Source organism: Rhinolophus sinicus, linkage group LG02 (genome assembly GCF_036562045.2).
Source record: "Rhinolophus sinicus isolate RSC01 linkage group LG02, ASM3656204v1, whole genome shotgun sequence".
Classification (NCBI taxonomy): domain Eukaryota; kingdom Metazoa; phylum Chordata; class Mammalia; order Chiroptera; family Rhinolophidae; genus Rhinolophus; species Rhinolophus sinicus.
In genome coordinates, this window is record NC_133752.1 from 78,028,912 (window position 1) to 78,054,555 (window position 25,644).

The following is a 25,644-nucleotide window of genomic DNA, read 5'->3' on the forward strand; positions in this document are numbered from 1 at the left end:
AAAGGAGCCAGGCAAGAAGATGAGTTAAGACTAAGCTTGGATGGGCTTGATGATGTTCTGATGGTAGAAGAGCTCTTCCATAGAATTATCCATCCCAAGAGGAGAAAATATTTGTTTAAATAGTAGATGTTTTTAGTAAACTCACAATTTAGTTATTTTATTATTGGTGGTAGAGATGATTCTGGAATTTAAGAAACAGAGGACTAATGTCTAGAAAAGAGAAGAAGGAAAGCATGTATCCATTTCCACCAAATAGCAATAATTTTATTTGGAGAAAGAAATGATTTTTAAAAATAATTTTTAAAAATAAGGTTCAACATATAAATAAATTAATTAATAAGTTAATTAATTAATTTTAAAAATAGCCAAACTCATGGAATCAGAGAGCAGAACCATTGTTGCCAGGAATAGAGGCATGGGCATATGGGAAGGGCTAATCAATAGTATAATGTTTCCGGAATATAACAGAAGTAAGTTCTAGACATCTTCTGTACAACACTGTATCTATAATTAACAAAATTGTATTGTATACCTAAAAATCTGTTATGAGAGCAGATCTTACGTTGTTTCATACCACAACAAAATTTAAATTAAAAAAAGAAAATATAGTGCTGATATATTTTACTACATTAAAAAAGTAAGCACAGACAAAAGACAAGATCCACCCAGGAAAAACTATTTGAAACTAACATCACAGGCAAAAAGTCCATCTAACCTAAAAGGAGCAGCAAGGTATCAAACAGAAATAAAATACTAAAAGCTCCCTAGAAAATGGACAAAGAACATGACAGCCAGTTCACAGAAAAAGAAATTCAAATACCCTTTACACAAAGATATTCAACTCATTCTTATAGTTAAATAATAAATAAAAATTAAAACAACACTAAAATAACATCTATCACTTATGAGACTGGCAAAATCTAAACGTTTCACAATATTTTGTTGATGAGGCTATGATGAAGCAGAGCTTTCATGTAAGAAGAATGCAAAATGGTAAAAGATTTATGGAATTTGGCAACATATGAACGACACTAAATATGGATTTATCTTTTGTTCCAGCAATTCAACATCTAAAACTTCATATTACAGATATACCTGACAAAAATGACCGGCATATAAAGTTTACTTATTACATACTATTTGTAATTGCAAACAAATGGAAATCACTCAAGTGTCCATCAACAGTGGACAGTTTAAATAAACGATACATTCACTCAAAAAAAATATTAGTACTACGCAGCTGTAAAAAGAATGAGAAGCTCTCTACATACTGATGAGGAAATATTTCCAAAATATGCAGTTAAACAAACAAACAAATAAACAAGGTGCAGAGCAGTGTATAATTTGCTTTCTTTTCTAGAAAAAAATGAAAAGATAAAAATATATATTCAGATTTGCAGGCATTTGCATTTTAAAAAATGACACAGAAGGTGTACGTAGTATAGGACCTACGAAATAGTTTTCCCAGTTAGTCTGACTAGAGCCAGACTGCCTGGGTCTGTCTCTGTCACTTACAAATTAATTAACCCTGCGAGCCTAGCTATAAAATGGAAATTATATGAATTCTTACCTTACAGGGTTGATATATGAAAATAAATGAGTTAACATTTGCAAAGTACGTAGGATAGTATCATGTACTTAATAAGTGTTTGTTAAAAAAAAAAAAAACTAAATAAGTAAAACCTGCAGGGGATAGAAACAAGATTTCTTATTGTATACTTTTTTATATATGTCACTTTAGTTTGTAAACTATAACATTCTTAGTTTTGGATGTGCGATTCAAAAACAACAGTAAATTAATACATAAACTTAAAACTGGCTCCACACCCATGAAATTTAAAAACAAGCCACTTCCAGATCCTAGAATATTTACCCCCCAAAAAAATCCATGTTCTTAGAAACCAGAATTGAGTGGCAACTAAAGGAAGAAGGGAATCTGGAAATATTCTTGGTTTCAGCTTCACCAGGATGTTTTTCAGTTTGTGTAACATACATTCCAGAAAACATCTATTAATATATTAATTTTGACACTATGAATTCATCATAGATGGGAGCAAAATGCACTTAGTATACTGTTGCCTCTCACAAAGAATGACATTTGAGACATTCCTTCCTTCCAGAAAAGTTTAAAAATTTGCAATCCAGATCACCAGATTTTCTTTGATGTACTTTTTTTTCCTCTGCAATGTTTTAAAATCCTCTTCATTTCTGTTCCCTCCTTTAAGCCCCCATTTCTGGTACTCTGGTACTGCTGAAAATGGAGACTCTATCTTATGAAACAGGGCTTACTATCTCCTATAAGCAGATATTTTCAATCCTATACATACCACAGTGGCTCTTCCACCACCTCTTGTTACGGAATTGCTAAGCCGGTGAAACCTGCCTGTTAGGAAGGGTTTCTCTCTTATCACATTTGCTATGGCTGGAAAATCACTCTCAACAGATTCCTGAAATGAAGCTGCAGTTGATGCTTCTGAAGCCTGACGCCCTAGAGGCCCAATGAGAACGAATGCCTCCTCCATGTTCTCCTTTAGGCACTGTCTTTCATCATTGAATTGTTCAGATCTTGAATAGCATTTTTTTCTGCTACAGATTTTTCTGCAGCAGTGAAATATGCCTCTAGTTTTTATTTTCTTCTATCCTTCAACTACATTAACTATTTAATATGATTAGGAGTTGAGTTTCCAACTGCCTAAACTGTGTATTAATTTTGGCTCTTCTCCAAATAAAATTATTGCTGTTTGGTGGAAATGGATACATGCTTTCCTTCTCTTTTCTAGACAGTAGTCCTCTGTTTCTTAAATTCCAGAATCATCTCTACCACCAATAATAAAATAACTAAATTATGAGTTTACTAAAAACATCTACTGTTTAAACAAATATTTTCTCCTCTTGGGATGGATAATTCTATGGAAGAGCTGTTCTACCATCAGAACATCATCAAGCCCATCCAAGCTTAGTCTTAACTCATCTTGCCTGGCTCCTTTCAATATGCCTCATGTCTTGCTGAGCCATGTGTTGAGTCCTAATTCTTGAGCATGTTCCTTCAAGGCACAACTATACCTCCATACAAATCTACAATGACTATATGACCTTGAAAATCACTTAATTATACTTCTTTGTGTAGTCAACAGATCTTCCTAACCTTTCCCAATCTTTAAGATGCTGTTTTAATGTCTTTTACATCATCCCTTTTCTGTCCTATTTTTTCTTTTGTTCCCATTTTTTCTATATTAACCCTGAAACAGAAGTTTTAAACTACTCTAACACTTTGAACTCCTAAGCAAAATCAGTAGAACCAGAGCATTCCAAGCACAAGCCTTTTTTTACTTGCTTTCTTAGCCACTGTTTTTGCAATAATTTTATTGAGTTGTTTCTCATCTTCAATTTAAGAAGGTATATGCTCTTTACAGTAAGTCCTCTCATTCTTTTTTCAGTCTGACATCCACTAACCCTCCTATGGGTGGAGTCTGTTTGAATCTCAGTGATCAAAAGTCATGGTCAGACCATACAGAATTATCAAATTCAGAGGCACTTGAGATCAAGAAGTAGCAACTTTTAAACCTTTGGACAAGTCACATGACTCCTAGATTTGTCCCTTTAATGTTCCCTCTCTCTTCATTCCAAAGGGGAATCAAAACAATTCAATCAACACACAATTTGAGCAGATGTTCCATGCCACCAACATAGGCCTGGCACTAAACAGTTCTTGCAGGTACTGCTGGATTTGGCAGAAACACTTTGAGACCTATGAAAGGATGGTACATTAAGAAGACTCTCTCTATACACAAATGCTTGTCCCATCAAGGCTACCTAGAAAAACCCATGTACGCAGAGTACCAGGTCAAGCAGCAGCAACTGTTTGGCTAGGACCATTTAATAAGGGTATCTGAGCACTCCTGGTCAGATTTTGCTTGCTGAGCCCTTCAAAACTTGCCTACCTTTGCTGACAGCCTGAAGTATGCAGACTTGCCTCTACAGCAGTGGGTGTTTTCTAAGAACCACTCTCCTGTGGACAAAATCACCCTGAGCTGCAACAACTCACTACAGCTGAAAAGATGAGGTCAGTGCCTAGCCCACTACTGTCAAAGTTTAACACCCACTTAGCCATGCCAGAAGCACGTGAAAAGTTTTAGTCCACACTCTACAACACAGAATTCCTCTCTTTTTCACTTTCTCTTTATTCCCACTCTATTTCCTAGATGTCGGGGTGTGAGGAGGGTCTAAGAAGTAATGTCACTTTTTCCCTGAGAGATATAAAAGAAGTAAAGCAGCAAGAAAACTAAAATATTATCTCATAACCGATAGAGATGATACTGAAGGCTGTGGCTTATAACTGCAGGCTTACTGACAGGCAACCCCAGAATCAGATGGACTTACCAACTACGGTATCACAGACAACATCCAACGGAAGATGGCGCAGAGGTCAATTCCGTCGCAGCCAACTTCACAGCCTGAAGGAGCGGATAAAAACTGTCACTTCCTATGAGTAGCTCCTCCCTAAGAGGAAAGGAAGGGGTGGGTCATGCCAACTTTCTCTTCCCAAATTGACCAATCAGATCACTGATTGCCACCTGCACCGGAAGAACTAAGAAACCGAGCATTGTTAGGGGTGTTGTTCTTCTATATGTCCCTCCACAGTGAAGGAAACACCATTGGAAGAATAAAGGTTCCTACTCCTCAACATATCGCAGTCTCTCATGTTGAGATCTTTTCTTTACATGGTGCAGCAACCTTTTGGCAAATTCACTGGCTCTTTCTCTCAGTTACATCTTCATCCCACTTGGTCACAAGAGAACTTTGAGATTGCCTGTGACCGCAAGGGGAGCTACAAGTCTCTCACAGTGTATCTGACATCTAAGCATGCCATGTTGTTAATCATGGTAACCATATAATGTATTGTCCAAACGAGGACCATTGAAAGTCAAAGGGTACAATAAAGTTAATTCAAATTATAAAAATATGTGAGAAGTTACAATGGTGAATTTATAAAAATTGCAATTCAAAGTTCATGTTGTTAAATTATTTCTAAAAATTAAAATAACTAAGCAAAAACTTTTCAATGTCCTTATATTGATAAACGTTAAAAATAACAGAATGAAAATTCTTGGCACATGTTGATGTATTTGAATTAGTGTTTCCACTTTGTCTATAATACTGGGTCACTAATATTTTTTTTCTGAAGAAAAAATTCGATACAGTATTATTGTTTTTAAATTTTTTAATTGCCTAGTGTCTTCTCAAATATGTATTTTATGATTGATAGATGGGAAATTTGAACACCTCACTGTAGATAATAATATTTTAAATTAACAAAATAAGCTAGGAAAAATTATACTAAAGAAAAATATCATTTGTATATTTTATATTGCAACATGTAAATTTTTCAGCCCAAACCTTTTCACAAGTACTATCTTTTTTGTCTCCATTCAGAATACCAGTCTTCAAACCTTTGTATGACACAAGCTTTATAAAAATAAGTTTTCCATAATTTATGAATCTTTTTAAGGTTTTGCCAAAGTTAGATGCTGCACATTGGAAAGCATTTTATATTTCATTTTATTTCTCTAAGAATGTGAACATATTCAATTATAAGAGGATCTCCAAACATATAGGTTTAATATGTTCCAAAGTACAATTATAGAATTTCAAAGTTGAAATCCAATTAATCTGTTTAGGTTATTCCTTGATTTTGTAGGGGTTAATTTAAATGGTTGCTTGTGTCATAAGCTTTGTTTTCAATAACTGCAATCTGCAAAATCATCAAAATCTGAATTCTATTAGCAATAATTTTTGAGTTGTTTGAGTAAAAATTTCTAAAAGATTTTTCACAAAATGCAACAAAATTTTACTAAAATGTTTGTTTGTAAAAAGTTCAACACCTTTATAGACCATTTGAATTTATTTACAAAGTGTGTTTTTAAAGAATCAGATATTTGTAAAATCCTATTTAGGGACAACAAAGAGAGGAAATGTGCTATTATGTTTGAGTCTTTTGGTACTCAATTTTCTAGCTTTAACACAGTTTTGTAGTTTTCAATCATCAAATTGTTATATATAACTATATTCGTGAATTTTGACAATTGTACTAGATTCTATGTCAGTCGCAGTTTGGATGCATTTGTGAATTATATGCACATCACAGCCAATTCCAAGGATATAGTTATTCCAAATCTTTCTCAATAAGAATTTTTATGTTTTTACTACAAACTTGTGCTCTGCCCAATATAAATTCATACTATACTGGGGATAATTTTATCTTAAATATAATTCTTTAACTGAATGTAAAATAAAATAATAATAACACATTTTACTTTTGAAGAACGCATTTTCAAGTTTTGATTTGACTTCATAAATTGAACAGAAAAAAACATTGGAAATTATTTAACTGGTTTTCCATTTGAAGCATCTGATAACAATGATGTAAAACTGGATTTATGTAGCAACAAACATAAACAAAATTTATGTCTCAACATACATGTCTCAACATACACTAGAAAACTTATTCTTAAAAATAAGAAAATCTAATTAGAAGAATAATCATTTATTCTAAAGGAAAATTTCTATTTCACAGTTTTATATGTACATGTGCCATCTGCAGCCATGTGTTAATATCTTATCTTCCAGTTCAGTCTACTTAAAATAACTGGTCAGTTCTCAACATTGTCAATAGGTTTTGCTACTTTAAGGAAACGATGTGTAATGAAACCAGTCTTACCATAGGCTAATTAACATAAACAAGAATTAAGTTCCTATGGCATCTCATCAATGCTGTAAGGAAATGATGTTGAATGAAACAATGTTATTAGAGGACCTGCTGTAATAACCATTCAAGTAGATATTGATGATTCTTCATCAAGTCTATGTCTTCTGGTTTTCACAATAATATTATGAATGTTCTCATGGTGGGTGATAAGTATTGGCACATATTATGTATACTTTACATATGATTTATCAGCTTTCTTGAAGACAAGAATTTAATTTTAAAATATCCTTTTTCTTCTTTTAAGTTCATTGCACTTTTCTTCTTTTAAGTTCATTGCTCCTGAAAAGGTTTATTGAAAAATTAAAAGTTGTGCTAAATAATAAAATGCTTATATATTTATAATACATAGCAAATCACAGAACTATCACAAGAACATTCCACTACTCTGTATGTGCTCAAGAGCAGCATGAGTGAGCCTCAGCTGCCCAGGCAGATTTTGTGTACCTGTATCTATAGTGTTCCACTGAGCCCACCTTTTGACGTCTTGAGCATGGAGGTCCCCCGCTTATTCAGGCCTATACATTAACCAGGCCACATCCAAAAATTTGGATGGTACCCCAAGTGGACAGGAAGGGGAATAGTATCAGATACTTTGACCTCACCACCTAAGTTAAGATCAGAAGGAGTTAGCTTCCTACCTGTTCCTGAGCTGCTAGTGTCCCGGATCACTTTGCTGTATTAGTAAATATCTTGTATAATTTTCATAAGAGAAATATGTTAGTTATGTTGGATCTGCAAAGATCAAGACAAGAGACAATCTATTGTTGATTCTTTCAGTCTTGACTATGTGTCACATCAGAATTTTGTTTACTACACACACTTCAAACGTTTCAAAATGAGATCATGGCAGAAGCAAGAAATATGAGGTCAAGATACGACAAATCCACCCTGAATTACTTTAATGAAAATATGAATACTAATATTCAACAAAAATTTAAAATCTGGTTTAAATACTATGTTGGACAGATGCCAGGAAATAAGATATACATTATTTTGTGTGGTATGTTTCTGTGAGTCTGACACCTTCAGAACTCTCCAGGTAAGGAATGGAAGTATGTCCCCTCTGAGAAGATCTTTTCTAACCCAACTACATGTATTTTTTTTTAATTCTCTTACCTTGTACTTACTTCTAATTACATACATTTTGTTTTGTTCACTCACAGAGCTTAATCTCAGAATTGAGCAGGGGAACATTGCATTTACCTGTCTTATTTTCCCATAGCTCTTTGTCTCCTCTGTCTCTGAATACTAACTATCTTACCCCACTTCTCCATTTAGATCTCACTCAGAAATCCAAGTTGGGGAGAAGGGGTGATTGGAATGCTCTAAAGAAGATGTTTGTCAATTGCCAGTTGGTTCTTTTCTTTGAAATTGAACATGAGGAAAAATTAAACTCAACAGCTAGGAGGAAAGCACTCAGGGCAAAACGATGAGAAGTACATGATATAGGTCTAAGGGAGGCATTTGTGGAGACTTTTCGAGGAGGGGTATGGAAGTAATTGTGGAATGTGGGAAAAACTGATGGGACATAAAAGGGGATTTTAAAAAGTGTTCATTGGTATTATATGTATGCACTTCTTGGTGTTTAAGAAGTCCAGGTAAATAAATTCATTCACTTGGAAGTTGATTTTTGATTGCTGTGATGATTCTATGACCACCAGAGTATAACACTCTGATTTCAAAAGGACAAAAAAATAGAACAACCAATGGAATTTAGGAGAAATTTTCATAAAATAATGCCTTGATTAAAAAAATGTTTCAAGTCTAAAATAATTACCTAGCTATGCTAGCACTTCTGTGTTACATCTATGATAACCTATAACCTGAGTACACACATGATTTTATGAGAAGCTGTACTTTATGCTTCCTGGCAAGTTTTTCCTTTTATTGTTATTTTTTTAATTAACGGCTTTTGGGTAATTTTACAGAACTGACATCTCCATTTATTTAGATCATATGAACTGCTTGTTTTATAGACTATTTAAATTTCTAAAACTCTACCTCAAAAACTGATATAAGAGTTTCCTTGTTTCAAATTGGTTCAATTGCCAGCCCACAATTTGGTCTGAAGTCAATTAACTAAATAAAGGAACAATTAATGGGCAAAATGATATGACATCTTCACTGTCACAATCCCAAAGCTCAGAGTCCTTTTACTTAATTGTGCTGTTATTTTTAGCTAAGTTTGAGGAAGAAATCACTCTGCTCTGGTAATTCTTTTCCCTGCAATCTGAATGACCTCTAATTTTGACACCCTGTTGAGAGAAACATACGTGACCCATTTCTCTCACAGTTTTGTTTCGTATGTTATAAATGTAAAGATATATGTCTTCTCTGGATTTTATTGAAGGATGAATGATTCTTCCTCTACATGCTCTCTTCTATATTGGTGTCACAGGTCAAATGGAAATAATAGCTTGGGTTATTTTTCATAGACTGCAGTTCTGTACTGATTATAAAGCTAATTATTCAAAGACCATGTTTGGTTTTCTGTGGTTTTTTGTTGTTTTTTTGTGTTTTTTTTAATGTCTTAAAGTGGAGAGTCTAGGGTCAACATATATAAATTCCATACAGGTTTATCAACTGCCAAAAAGGTGTGAAATGTCAGCATTCAATAAATAGGTCATTGAATAATGTTAATATATGTGACAGATCAAAGATGGCTGCAATTCTTTGACACCCCTCCCATTGAAAAGTAAGGTCTATGTCCACTCTCCTTGAATCTGAGGGGACTCTAACTATTGTGACCTGCAGAATATGGCACAAGTGCCATATTTGTGCCAGTTTGTAACATGGGCATTAATAGACTTGCTGCTTTCACTTCCTATCTCTTAGAATGCTTGCTCTGGGGAAAGCTAGCTTCCCTGTAAGAAATCTGATTTATGAGGCTGCAATGCTATAAGAAAGCACAAGGTAGCCACATAAAGAAAGAAGTCCTCGAATAGCCACTATGATGGAACCCCTCTCAGTCTAGGCATTAGGCCTGTGAGTAAAAACACTCCTGTGACTCCATCTTTGCCTGTTATTGGACTGCAACTGCAAAAGAGACTCCAAGTGAGAACCACTCAGATGAGCCAACACAACAATGAAAACTAAACCAATAAATTGTTGTTTTAAACCACCAAATCTGGGGAAAGCTTATCTTAATAAACTTTAGATAACTGGGATAGCATCCAAGATTTATTTAGCACTTAACTGTGTGCCAGGTACTTTTCAAAACATATTCAAATAAATCAACTCATTTAAACATCAAAACCACTCTTGAGATAAGTGTCTTTATGTGAGTGATGAGGAAACTGAACAGCAGTGGCATTAAATTAAATGTCTAAAGTCACCCGCTATTAAGTGATACATGAATCTGGAGCCCATGGGCTATCACTATGCTGACCTACCTCTAGGTAATAAGTGAGGCAACTTATTGTCATCTTACATATCTCAGTTTGTAGTCTCCCATTTACAATATTGTGTGCATTTGCCTGCTTAATAATTCATGCCAATATTCGTTAAACTCATCAAAAATATTTTCAGCTTCATCATATCAGGTGGCAAGATGTATATAAACTGTGAAAACACTATCAAGATAAAATTTGAAAATAAAACCAATACTGATAATATAAAAATATATCAATATCATAAACATATGACTCAATTACTAATATAATATTAGACATACTTCTTCCCTCAACAGAGAAAAAGAAATACTAACTCTTCAATAAGAGTCACTTGTATATAATCTTCCATCCATACAATGTTACCAGCATATACCATGTAACTTGAGAGTAACATTAAAATATTGAAAGTAAAATAAAATACTAGATCACATGTAATCTGTTCTTGAAGTGTATAAAACCAGGAGAAGTTAGGAATTCCCAAAGAGGAAGCCATGTTAAGACAAATGGTACAACAAATAACTTTTTAATATTAAAAGTATTAATTTTGCTTTTATAAATCTTATATCCTAAGATTATTTCTGCCCTTACTCTATTTTCATTTCCACAGCTTCTCCTCTATCTTTAACTTATTCTTACATAATATAAAGATCAATTTGTGTTATAACGAAGTAATTTCTTGCCAATTAGTCATGAGGTAGGAGAAACGACTGATTTACTGTTGTATTTACAGCCACGAAAACAACAACATGTAATACAGGTGGCTAGATCAGCAACAACAATTTGAGTGTGTCCACAGTAGTATCATAATAAACATCTACGTATCTGTGTGAATAATTCAGAAAGAAGAACAACAACAAGCATAAACATTCATATTATATTTATTGAAAAACACTTCTTGTTTTGTCCTTTCCACTATCTAAGCTTATTTGCTGTGGCCCATGCTTAACTTTTAATTGCACAAGATTTGAAAATTGATCTAAAAAGAGTGGAGTGATATCCCTGCTTTGTAAAGTATATAATTTCGTTCTGCTCCTGGCCAACTTTAAAAACCTTGTGGAACTCTTCTCAAAATACTCCTTACCACTATTTTTAATTTTTCTCACCCTTTTACCTCCTTGATACCACCTTTTTCTTCCTATTCTCACTGTGGAAAGGAGTTTGGTATATGCTAGCAAGACATAGCAGCGCACTAATATGTTATTACTAAAATGAGGTTTTCATAGAACAACAATCAAATGTCAATGTTCTGCTTTTGAAACCAGTGGAACCAATGCTATCCTACAACTTCTTATCAGAACATCTATTTTTAAAAAAAATTATATTATCTGAATAAGGTATGGTATATAATTTAAACCACGATTATTTTCAAAGAATCGCAAATTTATTTGAGCATTTCACTGGCAAAAATGCTCAGGTATAAAGAGAAGAAGAATTTTCAACAATGATATGAGTGTGAAGCTGATCCTTTCAATTTTCTATATATATTGTCCTACTAACTGACAGGTGAGGAAAAGACAGTCAAGAACAATAAAGTTATATTTATTATTCAATGAAAATATACAATTTTGCAACAACTTTGAAATACATACATCTGAATCCGCCTCCAATTGCTATCAAGTAAATGTCAGAATTATGATTATGGACCCATAGTAGCACATTTAGTTGAGAGCATTAAAAATGGTTGTTTTAGTCGTAGTATACAGCTTTAAATTGAAATTGTATGAAGTAGTCTGTTTTGCCTTCTTTTAAGTAATTAAGTATTATATTATCAAAATGTATAAATTAAGTGAAAACTATTAGAATACTGTCCTCTTTGGCAATCAACTAAATTCAAATTATCTAATTAACTAAACCTGAAAATTGCCACGCACTGTGATAGGATCCTAAGTTTGTCATCAGACAATGGGCACATTGGTTTTGATCTTACTAAACTTACAAGACAAAATTGTGAACTTATGATCATAGCCTATTCACCCTTTATCCAAATATAGTCACTTTACAAATAAAAAATATATGTTACCAATTAATTATACTAAGAAGTATCAGAGATGGCCCCAGTGAAAGGGGATATTAGTGTTGTGATTTATAGGAGGTTGTGGGGACAGAGCCAGGAGTGCAGTTTCCAGGCTCTCGGCCTCACGTGGAAAGGTGCTGGCTCAGGTAGTAAATGGCCATCAACTGTGACTGGATGGCCATCAGCTGTGGCTAGTTGGTCGTCAGCTGTAACCAGTGAGCCATTGGCCACTAATATAACTGCTGTGGCTATGCTAGCAGAAAATGGGGGCTAGCAAGAAGATGGTGGCTGAGCCTGCAAGCGGTGCAGTGAGGGTTGCGAACAGTGTGGCTCCTGCTTCCTGTTTCTCCAACCCAGCCACCAGCGAGAATATAGTGGTATGACTCCCCTACCTATGGCTCCATGGGTGTTCCTTTTTGGCCTCACCATATCCTGTATTCTTGTGTGGGGAGTGGGAGCTGAGACCCCACTGACGCACTGCGTGACAAATGGCGCAGCGAGCAGGGTCCCCCACACAACAGAGGTCGTCAACAAACAAGAACAGGATAAAGGCAATTGAGGTAAAAGATTAACTTGAAAAGACACGAAAATATGATCATGCAGATTATGTTTTAGAAAATTCCATGTAGTCCTGGGTGGCCAGATCATAGAATAGGTGCAAGGAGAGGATGAAGACGACATTAGAGTTGGATTGTGTTGGGCCCTGAGTGCCATGGTAAGGAATTCATATTTATCCCAAAATTGATAGATAACCAACAGAAACTTTAAGGCACGTGTGAAATGAACAGAACTATTATGACATCAGCAGGAAGAATAAGTGGGGTTGGAAAGATGAGAGCAAGGAGCCGGAAATTAGGCCACCACTTGAGCAGAAACGCAAGGAGTAATTGTGTAATGGAAAACAGATTACGTATCACTCAACCTTTCTGATGGATGCCAGAATTTTAGATCTGTTCTTTAAGAGATGCATTTGAATAATTCAGTTAGCACAATCTCTACAGGGCATTTTCAATTCTATGTATGGTTTATTCTTAGAGTGGCCGGAAGGTTTTAGTCTATTCACAACACAATCTTTTCCAAAATAAAAAGCAATAACCTTTTCCCTCACTGTTGCTTTTCTTGATAAAAGAAACATTAGACGTAGTCCTACAATGAGTAAAGAATATATTGTTCTCATTTATGGAGTATTATATATTACATGTTTTATTGGTTAGAAAATTATGCACTTAAACATACACAATAATGGAATGATGCCTTTACCCTTTTCATTTTAAAAGAAAGGGATTTTTGTTCTCATCTCTCCATGGCACTGGCAGGAACACCATAAACTATGGAGGGAAATAGTTTGGGCACCATACTACATTATGTTTACACTAAGAAGAGCGTAGGCAAAATGCAAGAAACTGGAGTAAAGGAAGAAATGGAAATATTATCAGAATGTTGGAGTAACTTGTCAACTGAGATTTATCCCTCTGTTAAAAGCACCCATGTATCAATCTGTTTAGTTTTCAACTAATAAATGAACATGAGGCAACTTGACAATATGATTCTACAAGCAGACATATGGGTCTTACTTAATAAATGATGCCGCTGATTAGCATTTATCTTAATGCTAATGATACAGATTCATGAATCTGTTTGCCTAGAATACCAAGTTGATGAATGTTACCCTGAAGAATTTTCAAATGGAAACATAATCCAAAACAATGTTAAATGGATGACATTATTTTACATTCTCCAGAATGAAATGAGGGATAGTTTTAAGAATTCACATGATGGATGCCTATTTGACATAAAGAAAACATACTAGACTATAATAGCAAGAATTTCATGTAATTTTTCTTGTGAGAGAGATTAATTTTCAGAATGCACAGAGGATGATAATACAGATTAGGTAACACTGTAAGCAAGTACACAATTACTGAACCACCTCAGTGTGTATTTTCATAACCAAGCAGACAGCATTGAGCTTCTGCTTCCAATTAATTGGGAAAAAAATTAACCTTTTACTATTATACTCCAAAAATAAACTATGGAGAAATTATTTATAGATTATGACAAATGGAAATGGTAAAATTTAAACAATTGATGGAATCCAGTTTGAAAAGTTATAATACTTTTACGTGTTCCGTTAACTTATTTTTCCTACCTCTCTATTTAAGCTTGTGTTTGGGAGCAGTTGGGTTGTTTGATTTTGACTTCCATCTTCTTCTCCAATTAGCTGTGCTTCTCTATTATCAACACTGAATACAGCAGACAGACACTTTCTAACTAGTATTCAGTACAGTTGGAAACAGGATCTGGTGATCAATGAGAACTTCAATTTTTTTTTAATTTTTAAAAAATTTATTTTTCAATTACCATTGATATACTATATTATATTAGTTTCAGGTGCACAAGACAAAACAGTAGTTAGACATTTATATACTTCACAAAGTGATAACCTTAATAAGTCCATTACCCATCTGACACTGTACATAGTTAATACAATATTTTGGGTTGTGTGTTTTCTTATTGTTGAGTTTTAAGAGTTTATTGTATGTTTTGGATACCAGTCCTTTATCAGATATCTAACTATTATGCTAATTTGTACACCTGAAAATCAAAGATTTTTTTTAAAACATAGCACAAATCCCTACACAATAAAGGGTCCATATATTTAAATATTAATTTTTAATAGAAATGTTCTCACAAGAATAGGGAATTGCCTTAGTCAGTCTGGGTTGCTACAACAGAGTACCATAGACTGGGTGCTTAAACAGCAGTCAAGTATTTCTCACAGTTCTGGGGGCTGGAAGTCCAAAATCCGAGTGCCAGCACAGTTGGGTTCTTCCAGCTTACAAATTGTTGACTTATCATATCTTCATGTAGTAGAGAACAGAGGGAGGAAGCAATCTCCCCTAACTCTTATAAGGGCACTAACCCCATTCATGAGTGCTCCACCCTCCTGACCTCATGTAATCCTAAAGGCCCCATCCTTACCTCCCAAAGGCCCCATCTCCTAATTCCATTTCATGGTGGGGTGGGATTTCAACATATGCATGTTGAGGAAACACATTCAGTCCATAACAAGAATTATATTTAACTGAACAAATACAATTAAATATGGAGGAGACTTAATTAATGTCATTAAACCAAACAAAAAATAATATACTATGTATTTTATTCGTATGTATTCATATAGGAATGTGTGGTGTATATGTGCATGTTATGGAAAATCTGTGGTCAACTATTTTTCTCTCAGGTACATTCTCTTTTCTAAAAGGCATAAATCAAAAGCCTGAATCTCTCTTCAGTTGTTTCAGAACAAGGAGGGTTACGTTCAGAATGTTTCATGATATATTATAAAATTTTAAAAGACTTTCATTAAAGTCTTTTAATGACAGAGTGTTCAAAGTGCTTCCTTTCATCAAAATAATTATAGGTAACATTCTGAGCTAGATATTAAAAGGCAAAAGCTCACATATTTTTATAAGTTAGCCTCATTCAGTTTCTCAGAAATTTACTTTAGTCTTACAAGTTAGGATTAAGTTACAGGTTGCTATACTTTATTAATTTTGACTCATCAGAACATAGATGCCCCTTTAGTTAATCAAAACCACATAGTTAAAGGTTTTTATTGTGATGCATCAGATGTCATGGGCTCTATAACTTTTCTTCATCTATGTCACCCACAAAGATATTTTCCAACCATAAAAACTTGACAAAACTGTAATCTAGATGATGATATTGGTCATGAAGGGAATTCGAAGTAAGTGAAAACTAGGAATACTCATGATAGGGCCAGGGCTACAAAAGTGACATATAATGTCAGAAAAAAATACTGTTAGCAATTTAAATAAATAATTTTTATACAGAGAAAAAAAATTTAAACAAAAATATTCCAAAGATATTTGTTTATTGTTTTAAATTTAAATAGAAAAAAATACATTAGATAGATACAATGTTTGTAGTTGAATGATTCCAGAGTTTAGCTCCAACAAATCTTAAAATATAATTATCTAAGAACAAATTTTATATAAATTTAAAACCTTAAATTTAAATATTCATTCTCCAGTGGGAAATTGAAACCTGAATTATTCCACAATGCTATGCTCAAGTATATATTTTAAGAAGCGAAAGATGTTTATTACCATGAGTAATAAGTTTAGCTTTGAGAACCAAGAAGTTTGCTTAAAGAGACAGCATTGAAAAAAATATTTCATTACAAATAATTTTAAAATACTAAGCAAACATTTAATAATTTTCATTTTTTCAAAAACAAATTTGCGAAAAAATTATAATGACTATGTGTTCTTCACGCTAATATACCATGATAGTACTCTTACATAGAATAAAATCATCACTTTCAGGAGGTCAATGTGATTACTAAGCTCAAGAAATATGTACTTTGTAAAAAAACAAAAAAACAAAAAGAAAACCGGTATTCCCATAAAAATCAAAACACCTGTATCCCTTACCAAATTTTGAAATGTTTTAAATGTTACACTTTATTATTTGTTATTCTGGTTGAGCAAGAATAATGAAGCTCAAAAGATAACAAATTTAGTTTTTATGATATGATAAATATATATTATTATTTTTCTTCTTCCATAATAAAGAATATTTTCAACTGCACAATTAAACAAACAATTTAAAATTATTCAGAGGGCAAGCAGATAAGCTTTTATTTCTTGGTTTGTGTAACACTCCAACTGAAAAACCAAACAGAATACTTTATTTTTATTTCTTCTTCACTTCTCAACATTTTTAGTGTAAAATTGTTAAGGAATTTTATCATGAAGATAAACCAGTGGAAAAATGTAACCTCCTATTTACTATGGCCATTCAATGTCTTACAGCATAGAGCATGACTGCATGAAAACTGAGTTTTGATTCATTTTACAGTGAAATTTCCTTAAAATCTTAAAAACTGACCTCATTAACCAACAATAATTTGTATGTATCTTGAAAAATGAAGTCTGATTTATTGTATATTTAAGCTAGGAAACAGTGTACATCATCAAAATGACAACAAACATGTTCCACTATATTAGCAAACATCTGCAAAGATAAAATGCACACTACTATTCACAAATACAAAACACTGAAAAAGAATAAGTCAGTCAAAAGTTAACTAAAATAATATTTATTTTCTAGTATAGTTTCTTTTCCTTCCCTCAAAGGGAAGTGTTCTCCATCAACTGTGTTATCACTGATTTAATCCAGGTATAATACCTGATTCCAATGACACTTGTTATACAGAAGGGAAAAAACACATAGCTCTGTTTCTCAATGAATATCAGGAATAGATACTCTAATCAACAAGTAATCTGTTGAACTAAATGAAATGCAAATGATAGATGGTGGTTCAATTTAAAATGGTTAAATAAAAGCATTTGTAATTTACTCCTTTCCTATGAAATCCTTCCAACAGCAACAGAAATAATGAAAAACTTGGAAAAACAAAATGAAAACCACATCTGTAATCACAACTAACTGATAACTAACTATGATAAATAGCTTCCAAATACAGAAACATTTGTGTTAATAGGAGAAAGAAAATTGACTGGCACATGTCTTGGATAGGATATATATTTCACTGAGTATCATGGTCCTGAGACGTCCTCCAAAGACTGCCACAAGGAGGAACATAGACAGGCAAAAGAAAAAAAAAATTGTCTTCATAGAATTTTAGTTATATATTCCCAAATGGTAGAATATGGGGGTAAAGAAACAATTGCTGATAGATTATACTTGACAGTTATGAAGCAGCCTGCTGGATAACATAGACTACTAGCATTATAGTGGGAAAGCAAGAGAAAGAGATGATAATTACTAGAGTACTAACAACACAGAAAGTAAAACTGAGACAGTTTTACACTGTGAGCCACATAGGCCACCTGAAAGCCAAAAATAGAGAAAAAATATGGTCCCTGGGCAGAAGACAAAACAGATTTGGGGAGATGGGCTTAAAACCTGACATTTAAATAGCTGCTATGGGCTGATCTGATTCATTCAATGAATAGCTAGCTTCATTCAGTAATTAATAAAAAGAAATCAGCGTGGAACATAGACAAAGGGGGCAAAAACACAATGATAAAACAGAGTTTTTACCAATGAAAAAGTTTTTTTAGGAAACAGAGGAAAAGTTGACATAGATTGTTCTCTGTAGTTTCAAACAAATTATAGGTATGATCTCATTAACCAAGATACTCAAAAAAAGATGTCATTTTCAATAGTGATTATAAAAACAGAAGAAATGAAAAAATGAAATGGCAAAGACCAAGAAATAATGGAGAAGAATAAAACCATTATGAAACTGAAAATTGCATTATAGGTTACAAAATAGCATGCAATTGAAAACTCACTTGGGTTATGGTTGGCAAAAGTTGACAACAAATTAAAATATACAGAAGTGATTATGGAGAATATTATAAATAAGTTATAGATGCAAGAGATTTAACATAATCAGCATTCTGTAAGAAAAAAATTATTTAGACACATAATAGGAAAAAACTTTCTTGAAATTAAAGATTGAAATCTGGGATAAACAGTCCCCAAAATGTCTTGCTTTGATTAAACACTATCTACATTTCGACAATCTCTTCAGTTTAGTTTTTTTTTTTTTTAAATTGAGATAAAGTTAATTTTTATTATTTATCAACAACATTTATATATGGGATATTTGGCTCCTAAATTTATAAAATTCTGTTTTTTAATCGATCAATAAGTCTACTCTTCTATACAAACATATCTATTTATACAAAAGTATCTGCCATGATATTTATAAAATATTAACAAATTGTTAGCGGTGGAATTTTTTAGATTGTTTTTAAATTTCTGCAATATCTATCTTTATTTTTAACAGTCATGTATCATTTTTACAAATGACCATGAAATCATTCAGATTAAAAAAAAATGGGGGTAGATTCCCCAAAACTCTGAAAATATTTATTTGTGAAGATATACATGCCCCTATGTTCATTGCAGTATTATTTGTGTTCGCCAAGACATGGAAAAAACTGAAGTTTCATTCGATAGATGATTGGATAAAGAATATGTCATACATACATACAATGGAATATTACTTGCTCATAAGAAAAGTATTATGCCATTTGCGGCAACATGGATGGATTTTAAGATTATCATGCTAAGCAGAATAAGTCAGACAGAAAAAGTCGAGAATCATGTAATTTCACTCATATGTGGGTGTAAAACTGAAAGCAACAAATGAACAAGACAAATAAAAACTCATAGACACAAACAATAGTTTAGTGGTTACCAGTGGGTAAAGGGAGGGGTGTGGTGGAAGAGGATAAAGGGGGTCAAATATATGGTAACGGAAGGAGAACTGACTCTGGGTGGTGAACACATGATGCAATATATAGATGATGTATTATAGAATTGTGCAGTTGAAACTTATATAATTTTACTAACCAATGTCACCTCAATAAATTGAATAAAAATGTTTTAAAATGGAAAGCAGAGATTAATTGAGAGAGAAAACAAGAATAAGACATCTCAATTCTTGTACTATCTTAAGATTCAGGGCCCTCCCTTCCATAACTCATACAGCAATTAGGTGATTTCTCTAAAACAAAAGCATGGCATGTTCCTCTTCATCTCATTAACCTGCAAGATTGTCAATAAATCACTACTAATCCAAAATGAAATCCAATCTCTTTAGTAATTTATACAAAATTATCTCTAATCCAGCCCCAGCAAGTCCTTCCAACATCAACAACTCTCACTTCCCATATTCATTCTTCCCTCCCACTACCCTGAGCTATTTGTAGTCAGAGTTCCCCTTGATGTTCCAAATCTACATCTCTTTTCATGCTTCGGGTGGTGCTAAAAATGTTCTTTGTTGTTTATTTGTGGAGTAAATAGAGGGGCTAGAACTCCAAAGTATTGTACAAAATTCAGTTCACTATCATCTCTACGTAGCCCTCCCTGCCATCACTCTTTCTTCTTCCCCATCAACAAAGTTATAAAATTAAGTGCATCAGTGCAAAACCAAGCAAAATCAGAGCCTGAGGCAAAAGGAAATATTATCAATACTGATTCCATCTTTATTTAAAATATGAGTATTTGACTCATCATGGATTTTGCATGAATTTTGATATTTTAAAAGTATTCTTTCAAAATATTATTTATTTGATTACTGAGGTTTTAGGTGTCCCCATATATTTTTTTAGTGTCCGAGACAAGTGTTCACTTGTATCATCTAGTCTTCACTCTATACTATTGACACACTTAGTACACTCCATAATTATTTGTCTACACATCTATCATCAAGACCAGACAATGACCATCTATAGGAAAGTAATTGGTTTTACCTGTGTGCATCTAAAAATCAGCACAGTACCAAACATGAAGCAGGAGCCTATATAGTGAAGATGAATTAAAACCCAGAAAAAAAAATCACCAAAATTCTTCAGTCTTTAAAGAATAAAATCTTCCACAGGGAAGTAAATACCTAACCTAAATGGAGAGACATTATTTATTTCAAGGTAAGGAAATCTTAGGTTGAGGCGAGTCATGAGCTAAAAGTAATTAAGCAGTCAAACTAAAATTGGGTATTCCCCCCATAAACATCTATTTGTGGCACAAAGTATTCACTGTATCTACAAGGTATGATCAAAAAATATCATGAATGTTTAAATTTAAAAATATATATTACAGTAAAAGACACATATATTGCCATTAACCACCCCCCAAAAAAGGCTCCCTCACTTCGAACACATTCATCCCATTATTGTTCTTGCCACTTTCTGAAGCAGCTCTGGAAGTCTTCTTTCGTAAGTGTCTTTACTTCCATACTCCATCGTGACAACACTCTGTGTCACACATTGCTTCTGGTATGGCAATTTCTGTCAAATAAAATATTACCCTGTGTCCTCACCCACCTTATTCACCAGATCTAGTACTGTGCAACTTCTGGCTCTTCCCAAAAGTCAAAATGACCATGAAAGGAAGAATTTTTAATCGATTGAGGACATTGAGGCAACCACAACAGCTCAACTAAAGACACTCATGAAAGAGGACTTCCAGAACTGCTTCAGAAAGTGGCAAGAACCATGGGATAAGCGTGTTTGAAGTGGCGGGGAGTATTTTAAGGGGATTAATGGCAATGTGTCTTTTAATATAATAAATGTTTTTCTTTACTTAAACACTCACCATATTTGTTGATCACACCTCATATTCCAAGAATACACTTGCAATTAGTCTAAATGAGAACCAGGGAACATTAAAATTGAAGGAAATATTTGATATTATTTAATATAATATCTTTCTCTTATAAATAAGGAATCAAGCCTGAGAGGTTAAGTGACTTGTCTAAAACCGCAATAGAGTCAGAACTTGAAATCAGATCATCCATTTCCCTGCCATCACCTGGCACTTTTCCACTAGAGGTTTTCCACAAATCTAGAAAAGGGGAACAATGGAAAACAGGGAAGTGGAAGGTGCGATTTTTTTTTTCTAGGCCAGACACAATTACCAGTTCATGGGAAAAATAAACCACAAAATTTTTATGCATTGCTTGAAACATGGTCACTGCTAAGATGAGGTGATTGAAAAAATGACCTTTCAAAGTTTATTCCAGCCCTGTGCTTTTATCTTAATCTCTAACTTCTGTATGATTCATTTCCATCTATAAAAGAAGGTGACTCTACTCTCTGTTTACTCTAATTCAAGATTTTTAAGGTCCTATTTAAAATATACACCATTCAAATAATCTGTATATGCACAAATACAAGTCATTTTTAACTGTGGATTAATCATGTAAATATGTCATTATATCTAGTCATGCCTGGAGGAAATTAGAAGTATTATGTAGCAGTTAGTGGCCAATGTGGAGTTGAAAGATAGACTATGATACCGGTACTGAATAAAACAATTCTGAATTTCACATTTAAAAGATAGAGACATACAAAGGTACTATTCTCAGCTAGAATTATTCTTCTTCACAAATTGCCAGGCCTCTGAGCTTTCCTAATGACACGTGTGAGATTTTTCTAGTGGTGAAAAGTGACTGGTTCTTTACAAAAGGGTCCTGTTTAATATAGCTCCGAGTTATTGGGAAGATAGAAATGATGGCCGTAATAAAAAAGTTTGCCTTGAATTAATTTGATGGAACTAAAGGAAAATAAACTATGCATCATTATTAACATTGTATACAAATGAAATAATTCCTTTTTGAATTAATGATAAGACTTTCTGGTCAATTTACTCTTCAAATTAATAATTAAGAATCCTTGGTTAATTTTGCCCTTTCTCTTTATTTGTCCACCTGATTTATTTAAAATCTTCTTCATATACAAAGGTAAGAAAAATAACTATGAATTCATTTGGATCCTGGTCTACAAATTGAAAATCATTTATTTTTATCCCTTTAATACCTGTAAAATATAGGAAAATTTTTTATTTTTTTTTAAAGGAATCCAATGAAATATTTCTTAAGAATAGACCAATAGATAGATAAGCAAGGACTATGTTCCTCACCAAAGAAATAAGATCATTTTGTCAGACTAATAAACAATCATAGCTTCTAACCACAATTTCAAGCATTGTCCTCAAGGCTAGAAATATGCTTACATTCATGAAATAATGTTTGATAAGCTTTTTGTACAAGTACTCTTTATTAAATATATACATTTATACCAATTTCACTGGGCCTCTTAACTCCCATCAATTTATTAAAAAAAGGGGTTTGGATTGGATAATTTCTAAAGCATCTTTCAACCTTAAAACTGTTGATTATTCTAGGAAATACTTAGAGAGATAATCAACAAGAATTTTCTCTTATATGATGACAATTAATATTTGGCATTTACACATTTTACAGGTCTCATATGTGACCATTGCAAGGCAAAGCAATAACTAAAAAACTAATATCAATTAATTAATATCATTCATTTTCTAAAAAACAAGAGAGCCTATTTGTAAGGTAGCCATTTCTATCAAAATTGTTCTCCAAAACATCCAGAACACATTAATCACACAACCTAGCTCAGAAAGAGAGAATTATAGAAGAAAAATCTGGAAGCAACACAACAAAAACCTCGACCTGGATTTAGCAGTATAAGACAGCTGCAAGAAATTCAATTAAGTTGTTAAGCCTACCTAATGAAAAAGAAACGTCAGTACATGAAAATCCTGATAAATTGCATAACAGAGTCAGTGGCATCCTACCCCTTGGCTATGATTTTTTTTTTTCTTTACTCCATTCCTTTGCTGCTCTTCTAATTTTAAAATACTCACTTTAGTTATCAAACTGTACCAAAACTCCCCCCAAAATAAACACAAAACTGCCCAGAAATACAGAACTATGAACACAAAAACTTCCCAAAAGGTTAGCATTTCACCAGCTAATATAGATCTATGTACGTTGGGAAAGCAGCTGAAAGAGCTTGTATTGAGTTCCCAATTCTGATGATTCTGTGATTCTGATCAAAATCTGTTCCGTGATTCTGATCAAATTTGAGACAGGTGATCCATCAGGTCTTACAGTGCGCAGATTCCTAATTTCAGGTACACAGTGATTTTCACTTACAGAAAAATCTGTACCACATTTTCATTATATTTTGAAGTCAATTGCTGCAATTGCACTAATGTGTACTTATCTCAAAAGTGGCTATGTGAACAATGCACCTGTTGTCCTCTACCAATAGAGGAGACAGAAATATTTCGAATATGTATTCAGACTCTAAATAATTTTCCTCCATTAAAGAATGCAATGGTTTCTGCTAGTTTATGGTTCATTAGCATGCACTGACTTTTACCATTTAAGTAATACTGTAGATAAAGGTGAAGGAGCTTTCCTAGAGAGACAATGTCTAACATAGTGCCTGGGACAAGGTAGGCTCTGAATAAATATACGTTGAAAGAATACATAACTGAATGAACTGCTATCAAAAAGAATTCATACAATGCGTTAAACTTTGGCTCAAAGCACAATTTTTCAAGTCAACTGTTAAGTCCTGTTTGGACAACATACGACAGGGAACATATTTCCCCTGGTCTCTGTCTTTGTTTTTGATGCAGCAGAGGTTTCACTCTATTTGTCAGTATTTGTTTTGTTCCATTTTCCTTTTAAAAATGTTTCATTTAGCAGGAAAAGTCCTTTTCTTGCAGATACTAGGGAAGAGGATCTCCAAAGGTCACTGCATATGATATCCGATAAACAATTCTGATTAAGGGCAGTGCCACTGGGAAATTTAGGATGGTTGGTTGATATTCATAGTGTATATTCAAAATGGCATAGTCTGTTTTCAAATTCCAATCCATAAATATGCACCAAATATTTCTAATAGCCCTAGTTCTCTTGTCCCAACTTTCCAAGATGGTCTGTATTCCATCTAATTTTAATACTGAATTGATTCTATTTAAATCATTTTTCTGAAATGAAAATTGGCTCACGTTCTCTTCACTGAGGAATTAATTAACTCTCCCAATAACTGGCTTGAATTTTTTAAATGGAAAAATTACACAGAATTTTTATTTTAGTAAAGAGCAACTGTTTATCTTTAAAAACATTTAAAAAGACCTTCTGCATTAAGTTCATCATGTTTTAGGAAACTACAAGAGCAAAAAAAAAGAAAAAATTACATAAGACTTTCTGATTTCTCCATAGTGTCCTTAGATAAATAAACAACCCAATAGACCATGTTAAATGCCCCAAATGTGACTGGAAAGAGAATGCGGGCATATTTGTCTATTTTACTTGTGCCAGATCCAGAAGGTGGTGCTGCAGAGGGAGGAGTGGTGGCTGACAACTTCCCGGAAGCCCCTATGGTGTTAACTGTGGTCTTAATTCGCTCCAGTCTCGAGCCAAACACATGGTGGGTAGAAGCAGATCCAACTGAAGCTTGTCGGGGTGCATACCCAGTTCTACTAGGAGTAGAAGAAGAAGCAGATGGAAGTGCTCTTGCAGCAGATATAGTTTCAGCGGCGTTTGCATGGCTGAAGGGGTTTGGACTAGAAGCTAAGTAAGACTGCGGTGAGGCTTCAGAAGATCCTTGAACAGCCATGGAAGGTCTGCTTGAATGATTTCCTACCTCGGTTCTGATGCCAACATCAGATTCAGAGTGCACCAAGGCATTTGTTCTTTTCCTCATGTTCAGATTGGCATTTGTGCTCTGAAAAGGTATATTATATTAAAAATTATATTGGTATGTCATTTTATGTAGATTTATATAAAATTTAAATGGATCAAATAATTAAGATTAACTATTTCCATAAAATAAACCTTTATTAAGATGCTATAGCCACTCAACTTGATAGAAAAGCTTATCAAAAGAAACATGTATATATTTGAAACTCAAAATCAAAAATCTATTTCAAAATATGATCCCTTCTTATAAATAATTACAATTTAAATCTATAGAAAGAAGATTAGGCTGTTAGGACTATAAACTATAGTTATACTTGATTTTATTTTAGGAGTTCATGATGATACTTACACAACTTATTCATTCAGTTTTATT

At 33.4% G+C, this 25,644-nt stretch overlaps 1 protein-coding gene across 2 annotated transcripts in view; it reads right to left on the bottom strand.

Annotated features, from left to right (window-relative positions):
- Nucleotides 1–25,644, bottom strand: part of GABRA4 (gamma-aminobutyric acid type A receptor subunit alpha4) — a 196,245-nt gene that overhangs the window by 99,118 nt on the left and 71,483 nt on the right. The window contains exon 9 of one of the 2 annotated variants that reach the window (XM_019741054.2): nucleotides 16,054–25,296. The exons of the other annotated variant lie outside the window; for it this stretch is intronic. Within the exon in view, the coding sequence (XP_019596613.2) occupies nucleotides 24,763–25,296 (534 nt within the window). The 3' untranslated portion in view covers nucleotides 16,054–24,762. Of the gene's footprint in view, nucleotides 1–16,053; nucleotides 25,297–25,644 lie in introns of those variants that run through there. 2 annotated transcript variants of the gene reach the window in all.